Genomic DNA, 12,700 nt, shown 5'->3' with positions numbered 1-12,700 from the left:
ACATGGCTTAGTCACAGTCTGGGGGATGTGTGCAGAATGAGATTTTCACTCTGCAGCAGTGTGTACGCTGATATGAAACTTACTGGCAGATATAATCTGCCAGGAAGTTTCAATGTACAGATTATTTGAAAACATGTTGATTTTTATGAAAAGATTAAAACAGGGTATATTTGATATTTCTTTTTCAAATACAATATTCTATTAATGCTTCAAAGGCAGTCTCATTTGAACAACAAATTTTAAGCCCCCACCCTCCCCAGAACAATGAGTTTAATTTTCAATATTGCCTAACAGAGACAAAGTAGCAAGAAAAATCGCACTGAGAAGAGTTTTAATTTTGGTATGTTTTTTCTTGTTGATCAAAGGCGTGTTAATTATTAAAATGTATCGTAGGCAGATTAATATATGGGTTTTGTTATACTGGCGCAATGTACTCGGCGTAATAACATTTGTCACAGTACAAGTATTGTGCCATCTCAATCACCAAGTCCATTAATTTGCCAGTAAACTGCTACATATGAAGAAGTCACGCTTCGTTTGAATAATTTTACACCTGTTGCATCTATTTCCCATCCTTCTTTTCGATCCGGGCTTTGGACCAGCAGCACTGACGAAGTTAAAAATAGATTTATGTATATAATTTTTTTTAATAATAATTCATTCAGAAGCGTCAGTAACTTTCTCAGATTTAGTTTCCAATAATTAATAATGCTTCTTTGTATGGTGAGCCTCAAAGCAGGTTAAAACACATAATGGAATGTTGCAAGTTTTGCATTGGTATCTAGTTTCCCAGCGCACTTTCTGTTTTGTGCAAACCACGCATCTGCGCGCTAGCGTACTTTTCTGCAAATGTTCACTCATGATAACGGGCTGGAAAATGTCTCCCTGTGAATCACAGAGGATTCTCGTCATCGTAGCCCCTTCCCCTAGCACCTTTTCTCCGTTCTGTAGCATATTTTTCTACAATCTCCCTCACGAGAGAAAGGTGAAACTCTGCGAGTGCCAGTTTTCGCCCTGTTACTGACCAGTGGAGAGCATGAGCATTTAGTATGCACAGCTCCAGAATGTGAAAAAAAATATTTCTTTTACTATTTCACAGTCTTACACACTGATCCCATTGAGCTCAGTAACATGTCACATTGGTCGACTGCACCAATACTCGAATTGTAATCTACAATACATTGTGGTTTCTTTATTTTTTCACCAGTATTTCTATCAGTCTTCTCTGTTTCAACCATTTGTGTTGTGTGACTTGTGGTCAACATGTACATCTCTCTCTTATCACACCACTTGATAGCAAGGACATTGTCAGTGGACCTAAACTCAGTTTCTCCTCATTTTAATTTCTTCTGCAGTTTTGGTATGTTGCGCTTATTCTTATGAACAGTGCCACATGCTGCTGTTCAGTGGTTGTGAAGCCAGAGGAACAGGTCCGGGCGGGAGTGCCAGTTTTTGACATATAGAATATGACCCTGTTCCAAGTATGGTCCCATAAGAGTTGCCACTACGTCGCCCGTTTTTCCTAAATTGTGCAAACCCAATATCTGTAGTTGCGCCTGTATATACAATAAAATCTAAAATATACCCACTCTGACAGTCACACAGTACAAATGTCTTTATTCCGAATCTACTTGGCTTGGTTGGAATAAATTGCTTAATAGATAAACATATTTTGAACAGCAAGAGACTTTCATCTATACAAAGCTTGTGATGTGGGCGAAATGAATTACGAAATGTCTTACGAACTTTGTCAACAATCGTCCTAATTTTAAATAGACTGTCGCCACCAGTACTCACAGACTTATCACTGAAGTGTAACATTCTCAGAAGTAGACAAATACGGTCTTGGGACATACTTTCACTGAAAATCGCTGTGTTCAAAAGTGTATCTCTGGACCAATAATCACTTACTTTTAACTTCTTAACTTTTGCCATTAGAAGGCAAACAGCAACAAAACAATACAATACATTTCCTCAAATCCAGTGTCTTTCCACTTTGACAGTCAAGAATTCACAGATTCTGTAGTATTTTCTCTGGTGTAAACGTAAAAATGATTTGTTTCGTCTGCAATGAATTGCAACCAGTTCTTGAGACATAAATATCACAAAAAATGAAAAAAATGGTTGGGTCAGTATCTAACTGACTTTGTGTACTGGACTCGAGTGTTGATGTAATGGTTTAACCGCTGGAAGTCACTTTCTTTCCAGTCAAATGTGTCACGTAAGCGTGCTCTTTTCTGAACCGTGTGTTGGTGGTTTTTTTCTCCTCTCGGGTTCAGAGGAGCTGCTGCTGATTGTAATTTTTGCTCTCCCCTCTGATGTAAAGGGCTGAGGACTACAGCTTACAGATTCTGTTGAAGACTCATCACTATTAGCAACGTCAGATAATTCACACTCACTGTCGCTCTTAGTGAGCGTATCCAGGATTTCTTTATTTGTTCAACCATGGTAACATGACATTTCTCACATAGAAAACTGACAAAAATACAGGAATCTAAGTAGAATTATAAAGGGAGGGAACACAGCAACAAACGGTGGCGCTTAGGTGGCTGTGACTCAGCGCGCCTAAACTTGTCCCTAACGGTGGGAAGACTGGTGGCGTGGGACGCATAAACACGTCCTTAGCGCTGCATGGAAGACCCAGTGCAGCGTGTATACACGTCAGGCGCGCCAAGGGAACGGCGAGCCACGATGAGTTTACATGTCCCCAGTAGTCAAAGGGTTAATGTTGTTGTTCTTGATGTTCTGTTCATTTTCCTGCAGTAATGTTCTTTGAAATTTCTCTCAGCATTTATGAAGGTTTTGTCTGGTCTTTTCCTTTGAGTCCTGAATTCTTAGAAGTTTGCTCTAATAGAGTTCAACTTCTTCCATGTTTATCTTCCCATAAAGCATCTTCACATTAATCATTCCACCATAGGTGCCTTTTCTTTTTGTCAAGAAAGAATCTGATTTGCTGCTGCTTGGATTTTTTGAGGCATTTTGTGCATCCGGTTCTTTCTAATCTTCATCTGTTACTTCCTGATGGTAATATACTAGTTGTCGTATATTATTCCCATTCAGTTGTTTTATCCTCTGCTTTGGTATTTTGAATGGTTCCCTGTTAATAATATTATTGAAAATAAGTTTAATTTTAATTCTTGTTAAGATAGTGGTCTGAATCAAAGTTAATTACTTGCTATACTCTTAAGTTTATTATCTCTGTACAGCTTGTGGTTGTTACACGACAAATTTGGAACGCTCCCAACATTGAACTTGGCAACTGCCATGTTTTCATTTGTTTTAACGTCCTTTTTGTACTACATGGACGTAATTTTCATATTGAATGGTTTATAGAATAGTAGTAGTAGTTTTCTTATTGTAGTTACTGCTCCCATTTTATTCATTTGTGGCACAGTCTGAAATATCTTGGTATTCTTTCTTACGACAGTTTTTGGATTTGTTTGTAGTCCTAAGTAATTGTAAACAGACAATGCATAAGACATTGTATTTTTAATCATTTGACCCACAGTGCAAAATAAAGATCACCTATTTCATTGGTTGTGGTCAACAGTATGTGTAATAAAATTTTTAAGTGCACTGTTAGGTTGTGCTTCACTTTTTTCTTTTTCATTGAATAACTACAGCAGAAGTTTAGTATACAACAAGTGTACTTCTGCTGACATTTGATTCTAATTTTTACATGTGGAAATGCAGAATAATCATCATCATCATTATTATTATTTTTATTTGCAGGGTGTAACTTACTGTGGTACTTCAAAAGCCAGTAATCTTACAATGGAAAATGTTCCTTGGCATGAAGAAGTTGTGAATTTTGTACAAAAACTTGCTGACCGCCTTAAAGACTATGAAATTGCAGCTGAACATGAACATTCAAATTGTGTTCTCATCGCACATACAAAGGTAAGGACAATTGCTACTACAATTATGAGAATAACATTTTTTTATTAGTGTTGTTACTACTACTACTACGCAGATGAGATGTAGGTGGTTAATGTGATCATTAAACATTTCTATTGTTTCAGTTCAAAGTGAATGGTACTTGGCACACATGGATAGACTATGAAAAATTTCATCAGTTGGTAAATGTCTTTTATGAATCAAATGGAACAGCAAACTTTACTGCATTGGTGAGTGTATTTATATGTTGCAAATTTCAACAATTGAATTCTTGAGAATTCAAAATGAATGTGGGGAAATTTTAGTGTAATGTTTCTTATATTCACACGCAAAAGGGGTGGGGGTGGGGGGGATGGCGGCAGGCTATATCATTCTGATGGTGCCAAGCCACATGGGAATTAAGGGGAATGAAACGACGGATCTAGCAGCCAAGGAGGCATGTCATGTTCTTTAGTTAGTTCAGTGTTCTGTTGTTGTTGTCTTCAGTCCTGAGACTGGTTTGATGCAGCTCTCCATGCTACTCTATCCTGTGCAAGCTGCTTCATCTCCCAGTACCTACTGCAACCTACATCCTTCTGAATCTGCTTAGTGTACTCATCTCTCGGTCTCCCTCTACGAGTTTTACCCTCCACGCTGCCCTCCAATGCTAAATTTGTGGTCCCTTGATGCCTCAAAACATGTCCTACCAACCGATCCCTTCTTCTAGTCAAGTTGTGCCACAAACTTCTCTTCTCCCCAATCCTATTCAATACCTCCTCATTAGTTACGTGATCTATCCACCTTATCTTCAGTATTCTTCTGTAGCACCACATTTCGAAAGCTTCTATTCTCTTCTTTCCAAACTAGTTATCGTCCATGTTTCACTTCCATACATGGCTACACTCCAAACAAATACTTTCAGAAACGACTTCCTGATACATAAATCTATATTCGATGTTAACAAATTTCTCTTCTTCAGAAACGCTTTCCTTGCCATTGCCAGTCTACATTTTATATCCTCTCTACTTCGACCATCATCAGTTATTTTACTTCCTAAATAGCAAAACTCCTTTACTACTTTAAGTGTCTCATTTCCTAATCTAATTCCCTCAGCATCACCCGATTTAATTTGACTACATTCCATTATCCTCGTTTTGCTTTTGTTAATGTTCATCTTATATCCTCCTTTCAAGACACTGTCCATTCCGTTCAACTGCTCTTCCAAGTCCTTTGCCGTCTCTGACAGAATTACAATGTCATCGGCGAACCTCAAAGTTTTTACTTCGTCTCCATGAATTTTAATACCTACTCCAAATTTTTCTTTTGTTTCCTTTACTGCTTGCTCAATATACAGATTGAATAACATCGGGGAGAGGCTACAACCCTGTCTCACTCCTTTCCCAACCACTGCTTCCCTTTCATGCCCCTCGACTCTTATTACTGCCATCTGGTTTCTGTACAAATTATAAATAGCCTTTCGCTCCCTGTATTTTACCCCTGCCACCTTTAGAATTTGAAAAAGAGTATTCCAGTCAACATTGTCAAAAGCTTTCTCTAAGTCTACAAATGCTAGAAACGTAGGTTTGCCTTTTCTTAATCTTTCTTCTAAGATAAGTCGTAAGGTCAGTATTGCCTCACGTGTTCCAACATTTCTACGGAATCCAAACTGATCCTCCCCGAGGTCTGCATCTACCAGTTTTTCCATTCGTCTGTAAAGAATTCGTGTTAGTATTTTGCAGCCGTGGCTTATTAAACTGATAGTTCGGTAATTTTCACATCTGTCAGCACCTGCTTTCTTTGGGATTGGAATTATTATATTCTTCTTGAAGTCTGAGGGTATTTCTCCTGTCTCATACATCTTGCTCACCAGCTGGTAGAGTTTTGTCATGACTGGCTCTCCCAAAGCCGTCAGTAGTTCTAATGGAATGTTGTCTACTCCGGGGGCCTTGTTTCGACTCAGGTCTTTCAGTGCTCTGTCAAACTCTTCACGCAGTATCGTATCACCCATTTCGTCTTCATCTACATCCTCTTCCATTTCCATAATATTGTCCTCAAGTACATCACCCTTGTATAAACCTTCTATATACTCCTTCCACCTTTCTGCCTTCCCTTCTTTGCTTAGAACTGGGTTGCCATCTGAGCTCTTGATATTCATACACGTGGTTCTCTTCTCTCCAAAGGTCTCTTTAATTTTCCTGTAGGCAGTATCTATCTTACCCCTAGTGAGATAAGCCTCTACATCCTTACATTTGTCCTCTAGCCATCCCTGTTTAGCCATTTTGCACTTCCTGTCGATCTCATTTTTGAGACGTTTGTATTCCTTTTTCTTGCTTCATTTACTGCATTTTTATGTTTTCTCCTTTCATCAATTAAATTCAATATTTTCAGTGTTCTATCCAAATGAATATTATCATCTCACTATTGAGGTACAGTGTTTCACATCTACAGACAGCAGAGTGACTGGAAATTACAGACAGGAAGCTGCATCTAGTTAAGTCCATAACGCGGCTATGGTGTACCTCCTTCCACCCACAGAGGTGGGATGTGGTTCTTCCCACTCATATTTGCGTAGGACACAGCCCTTTAACACATGGATTTTTACTTCAGCAAGAGGCCCCTCCAGTGTCTGCTGCATGTGGTATGCAGATCACAGTTCACCATGTTTTAGTAGACTGTATTTTTTATTCAGACGAAAGGGCAGCTGTTCATTTGCTGATCAAATTGTCCTTATTTTAACTGTTAGTGATACATGTGGTATGTCCTTTTAACATTTTGTGCAGTGACGTGTTCCCTAAAGTTTTTGGGTGGGTTTTTCTGTTATTAGGGTGGCTTGTTCATGCATGTTTAATATAAGTTATTAGTCAGCAGTCACATCTTCCTGTGAATCTATTGTAGTTTTCCTCTTATTTTGTGTTTTCATTAAAAATTTTAGGACATTTGACCATTTTAATGATGTCTTACAAGGTGTGACAAGATTTGAGCTAGTGAGATTGTACAGATGATTGTGTGTGTGCGTGTGTGTGTGCGTGTGCGTGTGCGTGTGCGTGTGCGTGTGCGTGTGCGTGTGCGTGTGCGTGTGCGTGTGCGTGTGCGTGTGCGTGTGTGTGCGTGTGTGTGCGTGCGTGTGTGCGCGTGCGCGTGCGCGTGTGTGTTTGCGCGCTGCAATTTTCTTCCAGATTGCTTCCTGCCTCTTTTATCACATTTCTTCATTTTAATCACATGGGCATTGATACCTCACTGTTGAGTACCCCATAAACTAGCTAATTACACAAATGCACCCTTCTTTTCATAAACAATTTTCAGATGGATTTGCCTTTTATGTCTTATCTGATCAGCTGCTGGTGTCATTGAAAAAAAAAAAAAAAAAAAAAATTGTTTCAGGACTATATGCATCCAACTCCTGAATGGGCAGTATATGGTGCTGTGGAAAGAGGCTTTGATCCTATTGAACAACGCTGGCATCGCAAGAATGTCAAGAAAGACATATCTGGCTGCTGATAGAGTAAACTTGAACAGAGAGCACTCAAAGATAAACAGTAATGGACAAACAATTGCCTAAATGTGATCAGGTGCCTTTTAACTGACAAAGGATGAGCAAGACAATGCTAATAAATGGGAAGAATAATGCTCCATACTGGAGTGAGTGTTCCTGCTTATTAGTAACTTTGAGATAATGTGTTATATTGTGATGTATAGTGAGAGAAAAGAATAGTAAATGTTCTTGATTATCTTAAAACAGTGAATGTGTGAAACAATGCAATTATGTATTTTTAAAGATGTAAAGACTGGGTATGAAATTTGTGTGCATATTATGGACTTCAAATGATTCAGTATTGCACTGGAATATTTATTTGATTATTTATTGGTTAATATTTATGAGAACCAAAATCACCATGATGAAGTTTCAAATTTTTTTATGAAAGAAAATAATGAATATTTAATGCGGCTGATTTTTGTTGACAAGCTAAATTCTGTGTGTAGGTGCTGAACTTTGTGTTAGAATCTCACCCTGGTGAATGAAATGTTTCAACTGTATGTTTGAGTGTGTGCAAATATAAATATTCATAAGTGTATTTGCCTCCTGTGATTTCCTGTGACACAAAAGGAGATAAGAGAATCAGTAGTTTAGGACAATGAAACAACCTGTATATTAATATGGGCACAGTAGTTACTTGTGCCTAGAAAGTGTTTGCAGAAAAACAACAACTTAAGTAAATACAAAAATAAAATGAACAAACAGCAAAGGTACTCTATAAAATTGAATAAGTTACCATGTTGATACATGTTACGAACAAAGATTCCAATCTCTGAGAAAGACTCTAGGAAGACAGTGGACATGCAAAAATTTACTAGCAACTGAAGCGGATTTTTATTCTACAAAAATGTTTCTCATTTGTGGATGTTTAGCTGTCAGATATTTTGCATCATTAACATCAATGAAAAATCATTGTCCATTTCACTCTCAGCCCATGTTGGATTATTTTTATTAGATACTATCACTTTATTGACTCAGCGTGGTAAGATCATAAAAGACTGTCAAACCCTACTAGCATCCACTTCCAGAAAAGTTTAAATTTAATACAGACTGCCAGCAAAGAGTACAAATGTTACTGCTGTGGAGCTGCTCATTACATTATGATGTAGATGCTATGAGGAGGTGGTGATTGTATCCTCAGCTGCTAACTTAACTCTAAAAGAAAAATTGGGAATGAAATCTTAAACACCTGCAAAAGTAGGTGCAGAACAAGTGACAATGCAGTTCTTGTTTTATGACCTGGAATGAATTCAAGCTCTTTCCTTTCTCCATGATACCTGGAGGAAAGGGCATGGACAGAAAAATATATATGCTAAAATTTCTCTCGTGCTCTTGGGAACCATAAATAACTGGTGTAGATAAGTGCAAACACTGAAAACCTCTTCATTATGAACATTATGGTTCCTGTTCACAAGAAAATCTTGTTAGTATTACATGAATTTTAGTACCCATGTTATTAGGTCTTAATATGTTCTCCATGCATGCCAAGATGATCCCCTTGAAACGAACGATACAGATTTTCTTCCACCATCCACGTCAGTCCAGTCATCTGCTCCATCTCTTATGAGCTTGTTGCACTAGAATATTAAAACTTGATTTCATTTCCTTTTGAACTCCGCATGCCCAGAAGAAAAAAGTTATTTTAATGACTCGCACTGCTGTATCGTATGTGATCTGTGTGAGGTCATAATTTGTTGGACGCCTACTGCAGCAATTTTAGTTCAAAATCACACCAGCAGTGAAGATCACCATGGAGTAAAGAATGACAAAAATGTTTTGTACGTTCTTCTGTAGTTCAGTGAAGCTTTCGTATTGCATCTAAGAATAAATAACAGCCTGTTAAATTTGTGTGCGCGTCTTCTTCAGACAGAAGAATATTCACAAATTCTATAAGTAGTGTGATCATGACACGCTTCATCTTTTCTTTCGGGCAGAAAAGAATTACTTTTCATAGAGTTTTTGTCTTGAAGGAAAACTTCCTGTGCTGATATCTACAGTGAGAAATGCTGTTTCAGAGAGTTGATACAGTGCCAAGCTTGAAGGAATATTTATAAGGAAAGACTATTGCGAGTGGTGGTGGTGGTGGTGGTGGTGGTGGTGGTGGTGGTGGCAGCGGTGGCGGTGATGGTACAGAAGTAGTGATAAAGTAGTTAAAAAGATTTTATGGAACTCTTCTATTATACTGGGATCAAAATTCTCATAAACAGGTTCACAGATATCAGTGGTCATAATATATAAAAGTAAGTCTAAGAATAAGTTTTAAAAACACATGAAATTGATAGAAAACATTTAGTGCTTCAGAAGTACTTTGTGGTTTCCAGTATTTACTTTCTAGCACTTTTCACTTCATTCTCTCAGTATCAGCAAATACACACTAGAAACTTTATTAAAACTGTGAATCAGGACTCAACATAGGCAGCACTCTTAAACTAAATGATTGAGAAAAGAATATTGCCCACTTAAGGCAGTTGAAAGGCTGAGTCTTGGTCTGACATGTAGATTTAATGTCGGGAAGTTTCATAACAATGCGCTCTGCACTGCAGAGTGAGAGAGTCATTCTGGAAACAACTATGCTATGGCTAGCAGTTCCTCTACAATAGATTTTCTTCCAAGAGTACCAGTCTTTACAAGTATGTAGAAGAGCTTATGCAATGATAGGATAGTAAAAGAAAAGAGTATCAGAACTGAAGTGGAAAAAATACAAGAAAGTAATTTTGATCTGCCCATACTGTTCTTGTACCAGTTAGTCTTGATTCATTTTAGATAGGCACTTGCTGCAGTCATTACCACCAAATAGAATATTCCACTTAGCTCCCACTATGTAAAACTATGGCCTAGATTAATTTTCTCTCCACATATCCCTGTAGACCAAACTCCTCAAATATATGAATTCAGCATAATTTTGAATAATTTCTTGTTGTGTGTATGGAGCATTGTGATGCAGCTTCTGCCACTGTAGTATTTGTTGAATAAAATGTGTACCAGTTGCACTTCTTATTTTAAAAACTATGAGCATTTTGAGCTGCCAGGCCATTGTCTGGTGGTATGCCACTTGGCCTGAGGGAACAAAGAATGATCATTCATCTTTCATCAAAACTTGTAAATGACAGAGTGTGGAAACAGTAGATTTTCCTTTTTAATAGCAGGTAGTGTCAGAAAGTGCTCTTTCCAGTGGGATCCCAAAATTTTGCGAATAAGGTAGTCTGTGATAGAAACAATGTCAATTATAGCACACCCCACTGCAGTTTGTTGAGCATTTGCAGCACACTTAACACTGAGTAAACACCCATGATGTATCCTTCAGCTCTCTCTCTCTCTCTCTCTCTCTCTCTCTCTCTCTCTCTCTCTCTCTCTCTCTCTCTCCCTCTCTCCCTCCCTCCCCCTCCCCCTCCCTCTCCAACCCATCTTCCATCCTCTGCCACATTAATCCAGCTCAGTATGGGCTCAGACTGATGGAAAAATACTCAACAACTAATTGGGAAAGGACCTTGCAAGCAACCTGTTCCCAGCATAACTTATCCTTTCAGCACCCACTGCAGATAGATTGATGTCCTCACTCCACATGAAATTGTCCTGGACTCAAACTCCTAGATACTTGATGGCTTTGACAGATTCCAGTCACTGCATGTTCAGTGCATAGTCAAATGATAACAAATCTTTCTGTGGCTTTGAACGGCAGGTAACACCTGGCATGGGGACTCTAGTCAGCTGTCGGATTTGTCCACCTACAATCCTTACCACTGTGACCCTGTTCCAGAAATCCAACAGGATCTCCAGTCTCTCTTCAGATTCTTAGGCCCATCTCAGAACCTATCCCTTGAGTGTCTCTCCTCTCCTCCCTCAACCCTGCCACTCCCCGCACTCCTACCTTCTACATGCTTCCTTAAATCCATAAACAAGAGTTTAGGAAATCCCATTGTGGCTGGTCAATGTGCCCCCACTGAGGGGAATCTTTTTTCGCACGGACCTCAACACCTTCAGCCTATTACCTGTAATCTATCCTCTTATTTAAAAGGCAAACTATTTCCTCCATTGACTCTCCACACTTCCTGTACCTTTACCACATGCTGCCCTGCTGGTCACAATTTATGCGCCTACCTCTTTATTAACATTTCAGTGCTCATGGCCTTTCCACTTTCCCATTGCCTGAATGACTCTAAACCTACAATGTCCTTCCTGGTCAATATGACCAATTATATTCTCGCCCACAATTATTTCTTCTTTGAAAGCATCACCTATAAACAAATCTATTGTATTGCTATGGGCATCAACATGGCATCATCCTGTGCAATCTGTTGTTGTGCCATATAGATGAATCATTCCTACCAACCCAGAAATCAGAATCAGTTCAGGCCTGTTTATAGTATTCTGGACACATTCAAAGTTTGATTGAAAATAAATGTCAAGATGGTATGGCAAATGAGTAGTGCTTTCTTCAAATTAACAGTTTTCATTCTTGCTTTACATTATTACGTGGTGTCGATGGTAGATACCTCAAGCCGCATGCTAATCTGGAACACTCCATCCACAGTTGGAGATGTGACCCAACTTTAAGAAAGGAAGGCAGGAACCTACACCGCTCTTGGCGTTATGAAGTCTAGCTGCAGATGCTTCTGGAGCTCCTACCATCAAATTGAATGAGAAAATGAACAAGAGTAACCAGTACACACAGCTAATACTTTGTTGGCCTGGAAGAAAGGGAATTAGTGTTTGTTCCGTTCACACTTCACTCGGTCATAGTCTTTAGTATGTTAATTTTCATGTGTGTCTGTGTTATCACTACATGGTCCAGCTTAATTCCAACAGAAGTAATGTAATTGATAAAGCACACTGCACCACAGTTCACTGTTATCAGTCTATAAGTGATGTACGTGATTGCATTTCATTTTGTCAACATTCTGTTACATTTCATGGCGTGACAATTTCAAAACATTGAAAGAGTTTGAAAGGCACTCACAGAGCATGGCTTTTTCATCACTGCTCACATTCATACAAAATGTTGTATCGGTCCACTTATAGATTTGTGCTGTAAACATCTTTCATACACAGTTCATGTTTAGCATAATCAAGTAAGCACCCTCCTTTTTTCTGTACTTAAATGTGAGCAGTGACACACGTTAGTACAATTTGTGTCCAATGTTATTAGCTACATTTAGTTAGCGATTGGAATACATCTTGCCAAAATTTACAGTTGATGCATTCTCACATGATCGTCAATTAGAATTCTCATTTAAATCAAAGGGAAATGTCCTCTGCAGAAAGTAAGACCACTTGAACACACTGGGCTAT

At 38.6% G+C, this 12,700-nt stretch overlaps 1 protein-coding gene across 1 annotated transcript in view; it reads left to right on the top strand.

The window, feature by feature from the left end:
• The window catches only part of LOC126350217 (S-adenosyl-L-methionine-dependent tRNA 4-demethylwyosine synthase TYW1-like), a 102,565-nt gene extending 94,616 nt beyond the window's left edge, over nucleotides 1-7,949 (top strand). The window contains exons 10-12 of the mRNA XM_050002498.1: nucleotides 3,733-3,900; nucleotides 4,023-4,127; nucleotides 7,258-7,949. Of these exons, the coding sequence (XP_049858455.1) occupies nucleotides 3,733-3,900; nucleotides 4,023-4,127; nucleotides 7,258-7,374 (390 nt within the window). The 3' untranslated portion in view covers nucleotides 7,375-7,949. The remainder of the gene's footprint in view (nucleotides 1-3,732; nucleotides 3,901-4,022; nucleotides 4,128-7,257) is intronic.
• The last annotated feature ends 4,751 nt before the right edge of the window (nucleotides 7,950-12,700 follow it).

This window comes from Schistocerca gregaria, chromosome 1, assembly GCF_023897955.1.
Source record: "Schistocerca gregaria isolate iqSchGreg1 chromosome 1, iqSchGreg1.2, whole genome shotgun sequence".
NCBI lineage: Eukaryota > Metazoa > Arthropoda > Insecta > Orthoptera > Acrididae > Schistocerca > Schistocerca gregaria.
This window is presented reverse-complemented; position numbering and strand designations above follow the sequence as displayed.